General features: G+C 44.1%; 1 protein-coding gene across 3 annotated transcripts in view; it reads left to right on the plus strand.

Annotated features, from left to right (window-relative positions):
- Nucleotides 1-19,030, plus strand: part of numbl (NUMB like endocytic adaptor protein) — a 64,735-nt gene that overhangs the window by 16,308 nt on the left and 29,397 nt on the right. For 2 of the 3 annotated variants that reach the window (XM_030066231.1, XM_030066232.1), the window contains exon 1: nt 13,170-13,361. The exons of the other annotated variant lie outside the window; for it this stretch is intronic. In XM_030066231.1, coding sequence (XP_029922091.1) covers nt 13,321-13,361 — 41 coding nt within the window. In that variant the 5' untranslated portion in view covers nt 13,170-13,320. Of the gene's footprint in view, nt 1-13,169; nt 13,362-19,030 lie in introns of those variants that run through there. 3 annotated transcript variants of the gene reach the window in all.

Here is a 19,030-nt window from a genome sequence, read left to right on the forward strand (position 1 = left end):
ATAATAAACCTGTTTGATATTACGATGTGTGACAACTGAGTTTTAGTGTGTTTACGCTTCATATCCTCCTGCGTGTGTCCCATTTCCAGCAGTGCTGACGGTGATTTTGCTCATCTATATTACCTCACTGCCTTTAGGCGATGAAGCGGTCTGTCCAAGGAACACATTTCCGGAACAGGCTTGAAACGTAAGAGGAGGCTTGTTGGGAGATGTCTGATTAGGTTTAGCTGTATAACTCCAGGGCTTTTATTTTGGGGTGTGGTGCTTGATTTTGCCAAGACCATCTCGCTGTTACAGAGCAGACAACCCTCCTCCAGCTAACAGATGGTGGTGTGTGTGTGTGTCTGACTACATTTGGGCAGTATTTCTGTTTAGTGGGGGAGGGGAGATGCAGTTTGGGGAGGAAGAGGTGGTGGGGGAGAGGGGAGAAGGGGTCAGTGGAGACACAGCTGGTGAGACCCCTACCCCAACCAGCTGCTGCCTCAAAAGACCCTGTCAGCAGCCTGCCTGCCTGCCTGTACATGCCCCTCTCCTCTCCCTCTTGTCTTTCTCTTTCTCTTTCCATCCTCTCATCCCCCCAGCACTCCCTCTGTTGTCCCCCCCTGCAGACTCACCCAGCTGTTCCAAGGTTTCCACTCTCCTCCTCACTTCACACCATGACCCTCGCTTAAAAAACAAACTGCATTTAGACACAAGTACACACACACACACACACATAACCACCTCTAAATTTTCCCAGCTGAAGCACTAATCCAATAAGTCACACCAAATGTATGCCAGGAGGTGGTGTTACAGCGAGACCTCGTAGGCCTCAGGAGAAGCCTGGGGCTGGAGTGAGTCCGGCGGCTGGCTTAGGGCCCTCCAGGGTGGGTTTGGTGGCTGCTTGATGCCTGGTCATGGTCATCAGTACGGGAAACCACCGAGGCTCAGACCACATTAAGCTGGGTAAAGATGCATACTTGCGTCTTTTGCTTTCCATCCACAAAAGGACGTTTTTGAAATGTTTCTAATCCATACTGATGTGCTAAACAAGATGCAGAAACAGTGACATGTCTAATCGAGTTTAGGGAAGTGCTGTCATGGCTCTGTTTGCTGGTAATAAAAAAAAAAAAATCCACTTTCAGTGGTGGAACCTGCCCTGCTAGAATGCATGGAAGGTCAAAACAAAGAACAAAAGAATGTATTTTCAAATTTATCCAATTTATACTTTAATTTATGTATTCATATGTGCGTATATTCAGTGTTAAGATCTTACTTTTCCTTAAAAATCTGATAGTGGGATTAGATAATCTTGTTTGTCTCCCCATGCAGCTTCACTTGTTGCAGGATTTTTTTTTTCCTGTGAATAAATATAAACCTGCTGAAACAAGGCAGACTAAGGCAGGTCAGCCCACGAGGATCAAGAAAATTCTGTGAACAAGTTGATCAATATTGGAAACAAGTGGGATTACCTCATCCCGCTGGCAGATGTTTTCGCACTCTTTGAAGAAATATGAAACTTTAAGACTGAATATGAGACTAAATGACTTGTTAGGCTGGATATTTTTTATTATTATTATTTTTTTTTTGCAGTGTGTTGTGGACAAGGTCTAAGCTGTGGTGCTGCAGTTGCCATCTAACCTTCAAAGTGGTTTGAAAGTTATTTGGCCAGTGTGATAAATGATTTGGATGTGGGTCACCAAACTGGCAGTGCAAAGGGAACACTTTCTTTGCAAGATATGGCTTCCAAATTTTGCATGATCCATGATAATAAGTAAAAACAGCCAGATCCACCCAGGCTTACCCCTTGCCATACCCAGTTGACACCCATGTGCCGGGTGCCACACCCTCTCTCTCGCGGTGCTATTGTTCCCTGGATGACAAGGCCCACGTGCCCCCCTATTCAGTTTCCTGGTGGGGGGTAGGCGGGCTCTTTGTCCGGCTCCCATTGTCCCAGACACACGCTTCCATTTGACGGACACACGTGCTGACAAAAGAGAAAGGGAGGTGGTTGAGGAGGGGGAGGGGCCACCGCTGGCCATTATTCTCGGTGGTAGCGGTGAAAAGACGAGACGCGCTGGCCATCTGTGGTGCGTGTCTGTAATCTGGGCTGACTGGGGGTACTAAGAGCGCGTGCACACACACACACATATGCACACACACACACACACACTTCTCCCTTTCTAAAAGAATCCCTCTCTTTTGTCTCGCCACGCTTTTCGAGGGGCATGATGCCTATTGAGGTGGCCTGCCCTTTCTTTTGATGTTTTCTGTTTTGTTTTGCTCTGAAGTGGTGTGTGGAGTGTGTGTGGCGCACGCTTGGGTGTACGTGTGTGTGGAAGAAACAGACACGGTTGGTGTTACCCTACTCCCTCTTGGATTGAATAATGGCTTCAAAGTGCCACAACCCATTTCCTTTCCTTTCCTTTCCTTTCCTTTCCTTTCCTTTCCTTTCCTTTCCTCTCCTTTCCTCTCATTTCCTCTTTCATCCTCTCCTCCCCTTTCCTCTCTCCTTCTCGTCTGTCAAAGTGACTATTGTTGAATCCCTCATCCCTCTTTCTACAGTGTGATTCTTTGTTTTCTAGCAACGGGCCCAAACACTCATCTCTCTTTCTCTCTCACTCTCTCTCTCTCTCTCTCTTTCTCTCTCTCTCTCTCCCTCGCTTGCTCGCTCTCTGCCCTGGGATGACCCAGTCTTGTTGAAGATCTTCACCTCAGCAGTGTTTATGCCACTTCTTCACAGTCTCCCACCACTTCCCTTTTTGCAGGAGGGCACGTTTATGTTCTGAGAAGTGGAAGCCCTAACATGGGCGAGTTAGTCACTACCTGGAAGTCACGGGACAGTGTTTTCGCTACATTGAAATTTAAACCAAATGACCTGACCTCTTGTCCAGTAGATGTATTGCGCTCTTTTTCCTTTCTTACCTCCTTCAACCCTTCCTTTCGGTAACACATTCATTTGCTCCCTCCCTCTTTGATCCCTTTCTTCTATTTTTACACGTCTTTGTTTTTTCACTGACAGCTCCTTCCTTCCACCATCATTCCTTGCCTCCTTATTTCCTTCATTTATGTCATCCCTCCTTCCCCCTTTCTCCTTCTATTCTTCCTGCTCTTCCTCTTTCCATTCAGCATTTCGTATTACTTCCTGTGATTGCCCCCACTCCACCCCACCCCGCCTGCCTTGCTTTCTGCCATCATCTTTAATTTCCTTCCCCGCTGTGTCCTCCCTCCCTCCCTCCTCTGGTCAATTCATACATTAATAAAGAAGTTATAATTGGGCACTAGCATAGGGCATGTGGAAAAGATAGCAGTTTGAGCTTTTTACAAATAGTATTGTGAATTTATAAAGCAAAAAATGACAGAAGTAGGGATAGGCCAATAATATATTGGTGCCGGTCCAGTATTATTTTGCAGTCGATATTTTGCTGGTTGTGAAATTGGAGCTTGTATGACATATATCACTTAATGCAGAGGTACAATTAGCAACAGATACCGACCAACATGGTCTTTTGTTAAAAAAAAAATACTATATTGGATATTGATATCTGCCTCTAGACAGAGTAGGATAACATGGGTGTTTGATATTTTACCAAACAGTCACTTTTGCTGAAAACTGAATTTGTCAGGGCAAGGGATGTACGGTGTCCACATTGCATCACAGATGGTTTGTTTGATTAAACACTGAATCCTTTTTTGGAATTTTGTGGCATGAAAATAATCCAAATCAAAAGCACTGAATCGCAGCACAAAATGTCATCTATCAGGGTTAGAGTTCAATCCAGAAAGTAATTGTATCTGTATGTTTATTGGCCTTCAAAAGCCCATTGGAGTATCACCCTCCACCACGGTGCATGCTGGTCCGAATCTTTAAACCCATACTCTCTGCCCGTGCGCCTCCCTGTGACCTGCCTGGGCTTTTAGTGCTGGTCAATAGGACACGGCGCCATGTGAAGGTCACTCAACAAAAATCCCAAATCATTGCAAATCCAGCTGCTGGCATTGTGCATCAACACAACAATAACACCGGCTGACCCTGTTTTCTCGTGCTGCCGTGCTGTGAATAAAAAACTGTTGTGGTCCAGAGATGTTTTCCTTTTTTTTTTTTCTCCTGTGAAGTCTGTTTCTGTGTCACCAGATGTTGCTGTAAGCAGGATGGCTGCGCTGCCTCGAGGGAACGTAGGCAATATGAAGGAGATAGGACTGCTTCTTCATGGCCTAGAAAAATGCAGTGAGGTTTTCAGCCTGGGGAGAGACATGGACAGATTTTGGGGGGAGTGTGTGTGTGTGTGGGGGGGGCCAGGCAGACAGATGGACGATGACAGAGAGCCAGATAGCCAGAGAGGTAGGCAAACAGATGGATAGACAGGCAGATGAATAGGCACGCACCCGCAAAGTGTTTCAGCATCATGGCCATGTTCAGCATCAACCTAAACAGGCCCATCATTTCCACAATATACCCACCATACAAGTCATGCTCAATTAGTTTTGAAAATGGACCTGATTTTATAAAACAATTACGGCAGGCAGCAGTGGTGGACAACACAACATGAGTTCAAATTATTCTGAAAATGAGGTCTAATACACTGATAAACACTGCACAGTGTGAAAGAATCCCAGAAAATATATAACTCTATTTGGTTGTTTGGAGTTGAGTAGCAGCAGAGTTTCATTTCATACTACAAAGAGTAAATTATCATTTTGAGGCGTTATTTAAGAGTTAGTGAACACTGAATTTTGGGTAGACTTAACTCTGTGCCAAAAGTAAATTTTACTCTATTCACACTGTGAGTAAAACTGCATTCAATTTGATTCAGTCAGCATCAGTATCAGCTTTTCACCATTTAAATGCTCATTGTTTCAGCCCAAAACTTCACAATCAGCGGACAGTTAGAGACAGACAGCGGCGTGTCAGACAGACAGAACAATGCAGCGGATGTTAAAAGCGTTAAAAGCTTTATTGATTTTAAAGCGGTGCCCGTGTAAGCTCTTGCTTTACATGCATCAAGGCGTGCATTATGCATGCAGGCATCGCAGTGAACACATGAATACATAATGTGTTCACACAGAGCAGACAGTGCTAATGTGGATTTGATACACACACATACGCACGTGTGTCAGCAAACTGTGGAGTGAAATGCCTTCCTGCCTTGTCTGGGCTGCAATTTAACTGGAGGTCAGAGGTGACAGAGATGCCCCTCCACCCCCCACATACACACACACACACACACACACACACACACACACAGCGGCAGCCAGCCACATTACCATGATAATGTGAAATACTTCAGCAATACTCCAGCAGGGGCGCTGTTACACAGGCTTTACTTTATCCTCTCTCTCTCCCTCTCTCTCCCCTTCTCTCTCTCCCCCTCTCTCTCTCTCTCTGCCCCTGCTCAGGAAGAGCTCCTTGTGATAAACACAGAGGGAGATTTCCTCTCATCCAACAATGTTGTCACTGTCCATCTCTCTCTGTTTATGCTCATCTGATCCTCTCAGCACAGTTGAAGAAGAACTGTGGGCTGTGTGTGTGTGTGTGTGTGTGTGTGTGTGTGTGTGTGTGTGTGCTTGCATGCGTATTTATGCTGTCTTGCTTTTTCTACTCCCTTCCTGTCTGTTTCTATTTTTGTTTTTTTCCAGAGTATACTATTTTCGCCCAAATATCTGTCACACCCCCTTCTCCTTCCCTCTCTCTCTCTCTCTCTCTCTCTCTCTCTCTCTCTCTCGCTCTCTCTCTCTGTCTCTCTCCCACAAAACCCATGCTAGCATTGGTTGCCATGGGATCCGGTTGCCATGCAGCAGCAAGGTTTTCACATGGTCCTCGCGAGTGTGTGTGTGTGTGTGTGTGTGTGTGTGTGTGCGTGTTGTAGCGTGACGGAGTGTGGATGCCATGTTGACTGTAGAGAGGGAGAGGGAGAGATGCTGAGTTGCAGGGATGGAAGTTTGAAGAACTCACTGCTGCCATCTAGTCGGCCCCAAACACCTGACCCACTTCACTTTCATGCACATGCACATACGAGCGTGCACCACGCACACACACACACACACACACACACACACCCTGCAGGAAGGAAAGCCATTGATCATGTAATCTAGTGCTAAGGTTGATTTACCAGACAGTTGGCAGAGGGCAGCCATGGTGTGTGTGTGTGTGTGTGAGCATGTACATGTACATGTGTGTATCTGTGTGTGTGTGTGTGTGTGTGTGTGTGTAAGCCACTTTAAGGTACACTCCTCCTTTATTTTACAGTAGGTCAATGAGGCTTTGTCTGTAGATAAAGGCTTTGGGTGGGACAGAGGAGAAAGATAAGGGCCTGTTAGAGATAATAATGCAGAGAGAGGGAGGGAGAGAGAGAGAGAGAGAGGTATTGAGCAGAGGCAGAGATCAATAACTAACCTGTCAGGATAAGTCAGTGGATCGGATAGTCTGTCCATCTGGTCGCAGTTTTACAGGTTGTGATTGGATGAAAAGAAGGTTTTGGAGAGTCCTGATTGGATAATCGCAGCTGGATAGGACAGTGCAGATCGAGCCATTTTCGTTTGGTAGTGTGATATCAAGACAGATTGAAGCGGCTGAAATCGATAGTTTGTTAACGAAAAGTAAGCAGGGATGATGCTGAAGGTAAACCGGCCGCTCTAAACTGTCAGAAATCCTTATGAACTATTTTACAGAGTGTGAACCAGAGAGAGTGGAGCCAGACCGCTTTATGTTACATGAATTAATGCTTCTCCACCTTTCTGTTTGCCACTACATCACTCATCTCTTAATACCTTTCCTCTGGACCATTTGGTTTCATACTCTTCAGACCACCTCATAAGTGTGTGTGTGTGTGTGTTATAAAATGTTGCTGTGGAGGTATGCTTGCATGCCTGCAGCATACAGTGTGTTTAAGGAAATGATGTCATAGAAAAGTGGTTGGCTTGTAATTTCCACGCCTTTGACTGACTGGCTTAGTCACGGTAAAGTAAATATGACAGATTGCATCAACAGGAATGTTCTGTTCTACTCCAAGCTGCTCTATTTTGCCCTATTATGTTGTGTTCTACTCTATTTTATTTTATTCTGTTGTGGGTACCACTTTACATTTAGGCTACCTCTTATAAAGGGTTTATGATAGGGTTGTGCATCTCTGATCTGTGGGTGAAACAATATGCATCTCAATACGCTGCCAAACTTCTGATGCATTAAAGCCGCGTGAGGAATAACTACCGATGTGATATGATTCATCGCCCAATCGCGATGCAGTGTGATTTAAAAATTTGATTCAACACAATGCGATTCGATGCGATATAATGATACAAAGGAATGATGTTTGATGATGATGAATGATGTTTCAGTGAGTTTGATTATTTATTAGCCAAATAAAAGGCCTTTTTCCACAAGTCATGTACAAACAAGTGTTCTCTGTACAGTTTTATAACACCTGGCTCACAATAAAGGATGTGTCTTATAAGGTTAGCTGTGCTGCCGGTGTATTTTTCAGCAGCATGGCACATTTTGCAAATGCATTTGATTTGTATGGTTGTCTGTCTCTCTTGTAAAATCTGTAGTGTTTTCACTTTCAATTTGTAATTCACTGGTGTGTGTATTTGTTCCGCCTCATCCGTCCCGTAAGCACGTGGGTTTGCTGTGACGCCCCTAACCCAAGCTGCTCAGCGGCTGCTCTGCTGATGCACTCACATCATGCCCACCTGTCTGTGTGTCATATCGATATATGGACACACGTATACCTAGTTCCCATTCCTAGTTCATGAAAGGTTTATAATAAGGTAATTAATTAGGTTGTAAACACTTTTATAAATCATTAATTAACAATTATAGACAAGTTACAGTAGTTTTCCTACATGGATGCAGGCTCACTATTTGGAAAGGTCAAATACCCCATTCTGCTCTATTGTGTTCTACTCTGTTTTATTCTGTTGTATTATATTGTGCTCCACTGGATTCCATATTATTCTATATATGGGAAAAGTGACATGAGGAATGTAGAATGGAGAATATTTAAAGTAGAAAATGAAAAGTGAAATGTGCAATTGCAAACAGCTACAGGGGAAGTTGCAGGAAGGCAGTTTAAGAAGTTCCCATACCGAGCAGATGAGACACTGTTTTGAGACACATTTACTTTGTATGCAAACAGCATGGTCTGTTGTACGGCCTCACAATTTGTCCTGATGAAATTTAGCAGGGATGTAAACTCTGGTCGCTCTTTGGGAGTTTGTTTTGAGTTTGTTCCATGGGAAAGAAATTGAAGCTCTCAATTTATTTGATTTATGTGGCTACAGTGTTAACGAATCAGAGTCACAGAAGACAGCCACAGAGAATTGCTTGTGGTGACAGAGTAGTGCGGTACTGTGGAAAGAAGTATCCACTGTCTGTTTAATTTTTGGTGTTTTTGCACATTTTCACAGTGATTTGGGTGAGATCATTTTACGGCCTCCAGTGATGTCATTGCTCTCTTTCTTGCAAGGTGGTCAAGGCGATGCAGAAGGTTAAAGTCACGGTTCAAGTCTGGCTCACGTCATGCACTCTCTTTGCTCCCATCTCCACTGTGTGCAGGACTTTCTTGACAGCACTGTTTAATTTTTTAAAGAGGAAGAAAACAATGACAGCCCCACTTGAGGCAAATCAACACCACTGTCCAGTTTGTGGAAGTTCTCGCTCAGAATGAATGACTCGTTCAGTGATCGCACATGATTTATTTTTAGTGGCGTTGCTGTTTCCAGTGAGGATACAGTAAGTAGGTTATTGCACACAGTCATTACAGTATGCAAGTCTAACTGCTCCGCGCTCGAGGCTCTGTCTGGCTGCTGGTGCATCGTGGGATTGCTTATTTGAACACGTCGTTAGATTGTTGAGTATTTTTTTTTTACACCACACTGATCAATGATCATGTCTGTGTGTGTGTATGCCTAGGTGTGTGTGTGTTTAAAGGAACTAGTGTACATTCAGACAGCGTTTGCGGTCAATATAATAGGCCATTATGGAGGTCACTGTTGTCTTGTAAAACCTCATGAACAGTTTTGCACACACACAAACAGACACTTTACACTAGATTAGTGCTACCATTAGGTCACAACTGCAGGCAGTGGCAGAAACTGTGATGTTCAGTCACTCAGAGGCTCACACATACACACACACACACACACACAGCACAATGCTAGTCTGTGACTGTGTCTTCACACCACAGCGACTCTGCTCTGACTATACAAGTCTGTATATATTGTATAAGCTTTCTTTTTCTTGCATTGGAATAGCTCAGTGTAGGCGTAATGCATAATGCATCCAGCAGTATGCATTATATACCAGCCTCCTGTAACAGGTACATAGATGATGGGAAAACATCAACACACTGCTTGAAAACAGAGGTGAGTCATGAGTGTGCTACAGCAGACTTCTGTGTTTTAGAAACATTTTAATATGTATTTTTGTGCTATGTATTTCCGAACATGTTGCAACAGAAAATAGTAGAGGCAAATAGAGCTGTAGCATTCAACTTTATCTGTAAAGTGGAATGAGCAGCTGGTTTGGCTGTTTGTAGTTTATCTTGCAGGCCGGAGCTGTCCTATGTGGGATTTGTAGTTTTTGCACAGTGTAGTGATTTGAAACAATGTCCGACTTAGAGGACTTATTTCTTGTGCACAGGTTGTGTCTGCGAGCGCATGGCTGCTGAGATCATCGTGTTCCACCGCTCTGCAGCAGTTATGCTGTAATAGGCTTATGTTTGAGTCGGTCCTGCAGACAGACGTACACACTTACAGATGCGTGCTCAAGTGAGCATGCACACACACGTACAGCTAGTCTACAGCACTATAGAGATAATATCTACCTTTCCTCTCTTCCTTTCATTTTTGCAATCTTCTTTGTTTGTCTTCTCACTCCAACGCCTATTTTTAGATCACTCTCTTTCTTTCTTTCTTTCTCACCCTCCTCTTCTCTTTTTCTTTGGCTGTCATCTCCTGCAGCTGCTCTTGGAGGTGCCAGAGAGAAAAAGGGGAGTGCAGACAAGTTAACAAAGAGCAAGATAAAAGTGTAAAGGTCTATAGATGAACAGAGACGCTGTGTTAAATGGGACACAACACAGTGTGAGGTGCAGACTCATATATAGAAATGGAGGTGAGATCAAAGTGAAAGGAGGGGATGGAGTTTTCACCATTGCTAGTTAATATCACGCCTGTATCACTTTCCGTCACCGCTGACTCATGCTGTGATAACTTAGTTTGCATTTGATAAAATACGTGACACAGTTCAAGTGTTAGCACTGACAAAGCTTTCTGTTTCTGTTGCCAACTGCAAAACCAGAAACAGTGATTTCACTTCAGCCTCACCAGATGACAGCCAGGAGTTATGTCCCGCTGTTTTTGAGACACTGGAAAGACGAAACAGCGGCCACGCTGATGTTAAAATCCAGCGATATTCTACGTTTTTGTCTACTTTTTCCAAAATAAAAGAGGTGCTGAGCGCTTCTGTTCTACAGTTACAAACCCGGTCAAAACAGCATCAGAAAATGTATGCTAACTTTATAATGTGTGCCAAGCTTTTGTTGCAAAATGTGATGTGATTTGACTTAGGCAGTCAGAAATATTAGTTGTCATTTTTATTTTATTGGTCATGCCTTTGATTTTTTTGAAATATGTTATGGAGTGTGAGACAGATGCTATATTTACTGTGTGCACATGAAACAAAAGGACATCTTCAGTAGGAAAAGATGGAAAATGTGTGTAAGAGAGAAAAATTGAACAGTAAAGCCCTGCTGGTAGCAAAGCCTTGCTGGTTGCTGCTTATAACCAGGAAATACAAAAAGAGAGACTCGTGAAACTTGTGTCAGTTAATAATCTATCCATGTAAAAAAAAACAAAAAAAACGTTTTTTTTCCAGCGAATCTCTTTTCACACTAATATTGTCCATGTGAAGCAGCCATTTTGAGTTGGTCCTGTAGATTTTTTTTTTTTTTTTTTTTAAACACTTGTGAGGTTCTGGTGGAGAAGGGAGGAAAAATTAGTCAACACACCCACACGTGTCTGGCAGGCCTTCACTGTGAGGAGGTACGATCTGCAGTGGAAACAAAATCTAGCAAATTAACTGGCATCAAAAGCAAGTAGAGCTGAGTAGAGTAGATACTATAAACTGGAAAAGTGCCATTTGCCTGTCACAGGATCTACCCTATGTTCTCAAGGCGATATGTTGCCTTATTTTTTTTTAAAACTGAAAATAGATTTATGTTTCCTCAATCCTGTGTTCCGTAAAACTAAAAAAAAAAAAAAATCCATACGAATATAGATAATCTGATAGCACGTGTTCAGTAATTGACGTTATGTAACGTGTGGTCAAATAAGAACCTTTGGAAGAAGCTTGTCCATAAACAGATCAGATTATGCATTTTTATTAATATCCTAGAGGTTAGTATTACCTCAGAGCTGGATGGGGATTATGTTTTCGCTCCACTCCGTTTGTTTGTTTGTTAGCAGACTATCTCACAAAACTATGAGGGGATTTGCATGACACTTGGTGGAATGGTTGATCATGTGGCAAAGAGCAACTGATTAACTTTTCACATTAGTTATGTTTGCTGAATATCCAACATAGAACAGAACTGGCATATGTTGACAATCACACAATCATGGAGGTGTGTTCTTGACTGAGTGCGATCTTGTTCTTCTTTTCTTTCTTTTTGTTTTGTTAAGGGAACAGGGGATTGAGGGAACAAGTGTTCAGTTTGAAAGGACAACAACTTTAAAGCATAGGACCTTGGGAACATAGATAGACTCCTGCTCATCACTGCTGGTATACTAAAAAGACAAGAACTGATCATTTAGCATTGCTTACAGTTATTATGAGAGAACGGCAGCAACTGTGACCAGCCTCAGCTGTAGTACCGTAATAGTTATTTCACTAGCAGCCGTGGCTCTGGACAGGCACATTAATAAAGACCAGCACAGAAGATGTTACTCAGTCCCTCCCACTCTCTTCAAGTGTTGGTGTTTGATTGTTGTTGCTGTGTGAAGGCCAGTAAAGAGCTTAGGGGATGAACAGGCATCAAGGTGAAGAGATACACTGAGTTAAATTATCTTCAGACCTCGTGAGCAGGACCAACCCTACATGCTCAACCTCAGGTCCAGCGTCAGCCTTCGTCCAACCTGAAACATGGATGTTTGAACCCTGCCTAGCCTACCTGAACCCCTGTTGGCCTCCTTTCCTCCATCTCTTCCAGCCTCAGTCTTTCTTCTCTCTTTGCCCGATCCAGGCCTTCTGAATCTCAACCCCGGTCGTCCAGCTCCCCTTCTGCTAGTCCTGTGTGCTAGTCTCCTAGCAGCCTCAAGCCCCTCGTGCTACAATCCCATCTTCAAGCTCAAGTTCTCCCTCACACCTCCAGCTGTGTTAGCCCTTAAGCCCCAGCCAGCTCTCCTCTAAGCCCAGCTCTCCACCGCTCTTTTAAGCTCAATCCCACCACACCACAACCACGTAATTCCTGCCCTTACAGTACCTTATCCCTCGGTCCTGCTTCACCCCTCGCCCTATCTCCAAGCTTCAGATTCATCTCCAGCTTTAGGCTCGCCCCGTTCTCCACCCGATAGCCACTGTAGCTCGGGCCTCGCCGGACTCTCCCTCAGTGCACTCTTGACCAGCGCGACCACAGCAGATGGAGGGGGAAGGAAAACTGTGTCACCACCCGCCATGACTCGCCTAATCACCCGTCCTCTGTCTTCTAACCACTTGGCCTTTCTGTCATTTTCTGCATCTCTCTCTCTCTCTCTCTCTCTCTCTCTCTCTCTCTCTCTCTCTCTCTGTTTCTGTCTCTTTCTCTTTGTCCTCCCACTCCCCTCTGTCCTCACTCCCAGGATTTGGAGCATCAAAAATCGATTTGTCTTTATTTATAGAGCAGCTCTCTCACTCTCTCTCTCTCTCTCTCTCTCTCTCTCTCTCTCTCTCTCACTCTCTCTCTCTCTCTCTTTCTCTCTCTCTCACTCTCTCTCCTCTCTCTGCTCTCTCTCTCTGTGTATGTGTGTGCGTGTGTATGTACGAATGTGTCGAGCCGCCTTTTCCAAGTTAATCTCTTAAGAAGAGGTGTGGTTCTCTCTCTCTCTTTCTCCCCCCCCTCTCTCTCCCTCCCTCTCTCTCCCTCCCTCTCTCTCTCTCTCTCTCTCTCTCTCTCTCCCTCGCTCTGAGCGTAATATCATCACATGGTCTCTCGCTCCTCTCTCCTCCGCTCATCCTCTCTTCTTCTGCTGTTGTTGTTGCTGTGGCCGCTAATCTGAGGGAGTTCTTTCTCTTTGTGGCTCTGGTTGTCATCTCTCCATCTCCTCTCCTCTCCTCTCCTCTGCTGTGTTCAGTCGTTCCTGTGTCAGATGAGTTCTTGTGGCGAGATGGGAGAGGCCATCGAACTCAGGTGAGTCAAATTCCAAGGAGGAATTTGTGTTTGCGCAGGCATTGACAGGTGGCATCTGCGCATATGGACTTTGCATGTGGGTGCACCATGCATGTCAGTGTACATAAATATATACATACAGATATGTGCATCAGTGTTTGGGCATTTGTGTGTGCTTGGGTTTTAAACTGGGTCGACGGTTACCGTAGCGATTCAGCACCTTGGGCTATTTTTCCCAACCTCACCTCTTTTTCTGTCTATCAAGTTGACCCTGTTTCAGCGTGCCAGCAACCTGCAAGCTCTGCAGAGGTCAATAGGGAATCCATAGGTTTGGTATCAGTGATCATGATTGTTTGGTGCTGCTGCTGCTGTTGTTGTTGCTGTTGTTGTTGTTGTTGTTGTTGTTGGGTTATTGGCTATGTTGGTATTTTCAGCCGCTGCCAAGCTGATGGTGTGGCTAGTCTAGTCTGTATCCACAGGGCTCATAGAGGCTAATAGACTTAGCAGATGCATTAGCCCTCAAGCCCATATGGAAGAGATTAAACCCGCTAAATTGCTACAAACACCCAGTAATTTTTTGTGTGCGCAATTGTTTTGTGCATGGGTGTGATTTGTCAGTGTGTCTGTGTGTGAGTTTGTGTGGATGGGTGGGCGTATGTGTTTTGCCTGTGTGTATGTATGCATGTGTGTGTGTGTGTGTGTGTGTGTGCACGTGTGTGAAACACCTGACATAAACCCTTCTCACTAGAGAACCGAGGTGATATTCGCCTATGTGCCATTAAATTCATGTCAGGCTGGAGGGTGGGACTGGTTTGCCTAAACTCCCTCCCTTTTTTCACTTCCCCTGATTTTATTTCTATCTGTCTTCATGTCTGTTTCTCTCTCTCTGTCTGCACTCTTGATGAGACAAATGAGAAATGCAGCTTGTGTGCAGAAAATGCACGAGAGAGATTGAGAGTATTGAAGGGGTTGGCTGTGAAGACACGTAAATGATGGATGAAATGAGGAGAGACAAATAAATTACAGACACAAATGTGGTCAGTATAAGGGAAAAGGGAAAAGATGAAAAGATGAAATGAGAGATGAGAAAGTTTAAGTGAGGTCAGAGGGAGTTTGAAAAGGGAAAGAGCGACAGCTGAAAAGGAGAGAGAGGACATGCGAGAGCAAGACGCCGTGGCAAGACAGAAAATTAAAGAATTTCCACGGTTCAGGAAGCAGGAACCATAAATAGACTTCAGATCTCATTAATTGCCTTTTCTACCGTTAATATGCCCTCCTAGAATAGCAAAAGCTTGCTGGAAATTCCTCTGAACTCAAACAACTATCTTAACAAAACATGCCTACACTTTCAAAATGTTGAGGAGAAGGATAAGAAAGCAGAGTTTGAACAAGGGCAGGGTCAGAGACTTTAAGAGGAGGGAGGGATAAGATAAGGGAGAGCAGGCTTAACAAAAAAGCAAAATGAAGAACAGAAAGAGATGACCACCAAATCCAAAACGCTGAGAGTATGCTTTCACCCCTTATATATACCGACCTCGAAAGCAGAGGCCTCCATTTTCAGCGTGAAATGGGTCGAGCAGGTAAGCTGACAGTCAGGGTTGAGACCGGGGTCACATCCTGCCCGTCTTGGCTGTGAGAGTTCAGGGTGTGGGACTGCACCGCCTTGGCTCGCTCCTCTGAGCGTGACGTAAAACATGCACAACAGTACAAGGGTGGGGTTGACAAGACATCGAGATATTACAGCAGCAACAATGGGGTCTTTGAGTTGGGAACGCTCGGGTGAAGCCGCACAGCATTTGTGGCCATGACAGGCTTTTGTTTCGCGATCCTGTCAAGTAAAATAAACTTTGTGAGTTCATGACACAGTCTGGAGTGAACACCAGCGCTGTACCCGGCTCTGACCACATTGTTAATAATCATCAAAGCAATCATAATCACAATCAAATTACAATAACATGAGACAGCACACAAGCTTTAAATAATGCTCTTATAATTTACTCTTTTATTTTTTTAAACAGTAGGAAAAGTCAGCAACTAAATTAGTGAAGAACTAAGGCCTAAATAGGCTGAGCTTTGCAGTCCTTTCAGTGTCTCCTCTGGAGTTTTTTGTTACAGCGACTTACAGCGAGTGTATTTTCAACAGCAGCGATGCTACTGAATTATTGCTGAAGTATTACAGAAATACCAAAGATGGCATTATGTCTGCCCACAAGCACAAGTTGCTACTGGTCACTGTGATCGTGAAGGCGTATCTTGGAAGAGATAGGGTAGCAATGATGTGTTTTATTGTGGTTTTGCAATGCACATTGACTGTGGTGGCATTATAATGTGATTCCCCACGAAAAGCAATGATCCTTGATGTTTGAAAGCTGATTTATCTTTAAAGGACCCCGATCGGCATGCCGTAATATATCTGGGTGGTTGTGTGAGAGTGTGAGCGCGGAGTGTGCACTTCGCTCAGAGACTCAGTGCTGATGATAAACTGGCTGGTGGTCTAGACTGATAGGCAGGAATACAAGAGGGAGCACAGCATGACAACATGACGCTGGAGCATATCGACCAGGCCGCTCCACTTCACGCATGGCTGCCCTGTGTTTAGATTAGCACCGCTGCACAGGACGAGCTGCCCCACTCACTCTCGCACACACACACACACACTCCCCCCTCATAGTCATACAGTATTCTCATGTACAGTACACACACACACACACACACACAGTCAGAGCTAGTGTTGCATAGCGTGGTCCGTGCCCTCTCCGCCTGCTGTTCCAAGGGCAGAGGGGGATTTGGATATTGTTATGTTAATCTGTGCCTCCGTACCCCAGTCTTGAAGCACATTCGGATAACACGCGCACACACATATATGCTGAAACACACGTACACACACACACACACATGCAGAGGCACGGGCATTGCACGTACACACATGACCACATTCAAGCATGCATACACGCTATAGGACACAAACAGTTTCTCTTCACTCACACTGTCACTCACAAGTATACAAAGAGACAAGGAAAGGAAGCACACACACACACACACACACACACACACACACACACACACACACAATCTTCTCCACGGGATGCTCGAGGCTCAACCTGGGTGGGTGGGAATAGAAACAGTGGTAGGAGGGGCAGTGACACAGCACTGTGATAAGCCTAGAGGAAGAGGATAATAGGTGTGAGGTGTGAGGTGTGTGTGTGTGTGTGTGTCCATGTTCGGGTGTCTGTGCATGCATTATGTGTGGGTGTGCACCGGCGCAAGCGTGTTTTTCCTGGGTTTCACACCTCCCCTGCAAAGCCAACACATTGTAATTTGAAGTCCTCCAGCTGAAGCCTAATAGCAGAACACGGTGGGAAACAGATCAGTTTAATTGCAGAAAGTCTCTCCAGCCTGCAGGCTTTGTTGTCGTCTGAGACTCTCGCCAAGCTGACCTCCTCGTTCAGCCACTGGATCCATGACATTGATTGTCCCTCTGGATTTAGTACTCCACTTTTTTTTTATAGCTTTTAATCATTGCCTGAATTTGTCCTCTTTTTTTCGGACAAGATTAAATGTTGATTGAATTGAGCCGAAGTCGGTGGCAGTTTGATTCTTGGCTCTGTTTATGCGTGCCTGTGTGTTTGTGCTTGTTTGTGTGTGTCGATCTCCTGTGATGAGTCAGATACGAATGTGATTGTTGACTGAGTCATCTGTTGATTTGGCGGAGAGGAAACAGCTGGCTTTAGTAAATCTGATTTAGTTGTGGTCAAACCCTGAGAAAAACCTGCGCTGTTTCCTGCTGCTGGACGCTGCGTCGCCCGGCTCCTCTGTCCGTCTTCATCACCGCTGACCTCGATGTAATTTCATCCCCGCTACCTCTCTGTCAGTTTATCTATCTTGTCCTCTCCACAAGTCGAGCACCGCGATTGGGCTGCAAGGTCACATCATTAACTTTCATTTACCATCTCCATGTTTCTTTACAGTACATTAACATTTTAACTGGCTGCGTAATGGACTTCAAAATAATCTGACAGGAAAAAATGACATGACGCCTTCAAGACAAATGGATTGAAGTTGGTTTTTTTTTAGACTGTACTTAGTCATAATACATTTGAAATTCTGTTGTACTGGAAAACCAAACACTGAAATGTCAACCACAAACTGTTTTTTTTTTTTTTTTTTTTTTTTTTTAAATCCAGCTAGTGGTGGCATTTTACGAAATGAAATGACTAATGTGATGAACTCGGTTCATTTTGTGGGTTTTACTTATTAAAGAGAATATTCTTTACACAAGACAAGAGTTATTTTCTTGCAGGTGACATGGCATTTAGGAATTTGGAAAAATTGTTGTTCCGAGTGGTTCCCAAGCTTTGTTTACCATCTGGAAACTATGAACGGTGTTTTCAAGAAGGAGGCACATATTCACAGCATTAGCTTCATGCTCCAGGAACTTGCATCAATCATGAATCATTTAGTGATGAGAACCTTTATTGCTTTACAGGGCAAAGTGTGTGTGAGTGTGTGTGTCTTCTTTCCCCAGGCCAGGCTCACCTGTGACGTATCGGCACAGGATTCCCAGAGTGCACTGCAGCCTGAGTCATGGAGGACAGTGCTGTGTCATTATGCAAGAAGAGCCCCTGTGTCTCACACACACACACACACACACACACACACACACACACACACACACACACACACACACACACACACACACACACAGACATACTCTCACACAAACATCCTAATTATAAATTTTCTAATGCTTTCGCCTGCACAGACACCCTTCAGAAGTCTCTTACCACATTATGGTGTCAGAGAAAGGACTGTGTGTGTGTGTGTGTGTGTGTGTGTGTGTGTGTGCGTGTGCGTGTGCGTGTGTGTGTGTCTGTTAAAAGGTAGACAGAGACTTCTCTTGCTCCTAATTTATCTCCTTTTATTAAGAAAATAAAAATGGTTCACATACTAGGTTGGAAAACATGACAAAATCAAATATGGCCAACTTGGTACAGTTAGAAAATTTTAAGAAAAAATATGAATCATCACTTTTAGCTGAAGTTCTCACTTGTACCACCTCACCGCGTTACCTGTCTGTCATTAGAAATGGCTTCAGTTCACTTTGAATTGTGTCAGTTCAGAAACAAAATTTGCAAAGGCTTACGTCTGTTGATTAAGAAACAATTTGGAATTACGGCTTTGTAATTAGTCTGTGAAATACAAATTTTAATTTGTGTTTTGATGTGGCTGAATCCCAAATGTGATTACTCTAGGAACCTGGTGTCACTGCTTAGAGAGCCTCAATTATGACGAAAACTCTGCAGGATAATGCGCCGCCTGCTTACAGAGTCAAATTTATTCAAATATCTCTGCGCAGTAACATTTCCTCACCTAAAAATCCAATTAAATCAACTGTGTGTGTGTGTGTGTGTGTGTGTGTGTGTGTGTGTGTGTATGTGCCGGCGTGCTGTCATGATTGAATTATTTGATGCCCTAATGTTGATGAAAGGCAAGAAAGGGAGTGAGGCTCTTCTATGTCGAGCCTCCGGGAATTCCTGTTTTTTTTTTTTTATTTAATACGGGAAAAAAACGAAAACAAAACATACCCCTGAATAGAAAGGATCAGAAAAGCTATTACGTGTGCCTGATTCTTACACACACAGCAGAATGCATACTGCGAAAAATAAGTGCTGTGTATCTAACTGTTGTCA

The sequence above is a fragment of the Myripristis murdjan genome, chromosome 13 (assembly GCF_902150065.1).
Source record: "Myripristis murdjan chromosome 13, fMyrMur1.1, whole genome shotgun sequence".
NCBI classification, from domain to species: Eukaryota; Metazoa; Chordata; class Actinopteri; order Holocentriformes; family Holocentridae; genus Myripristis; species Myripristis murdjan.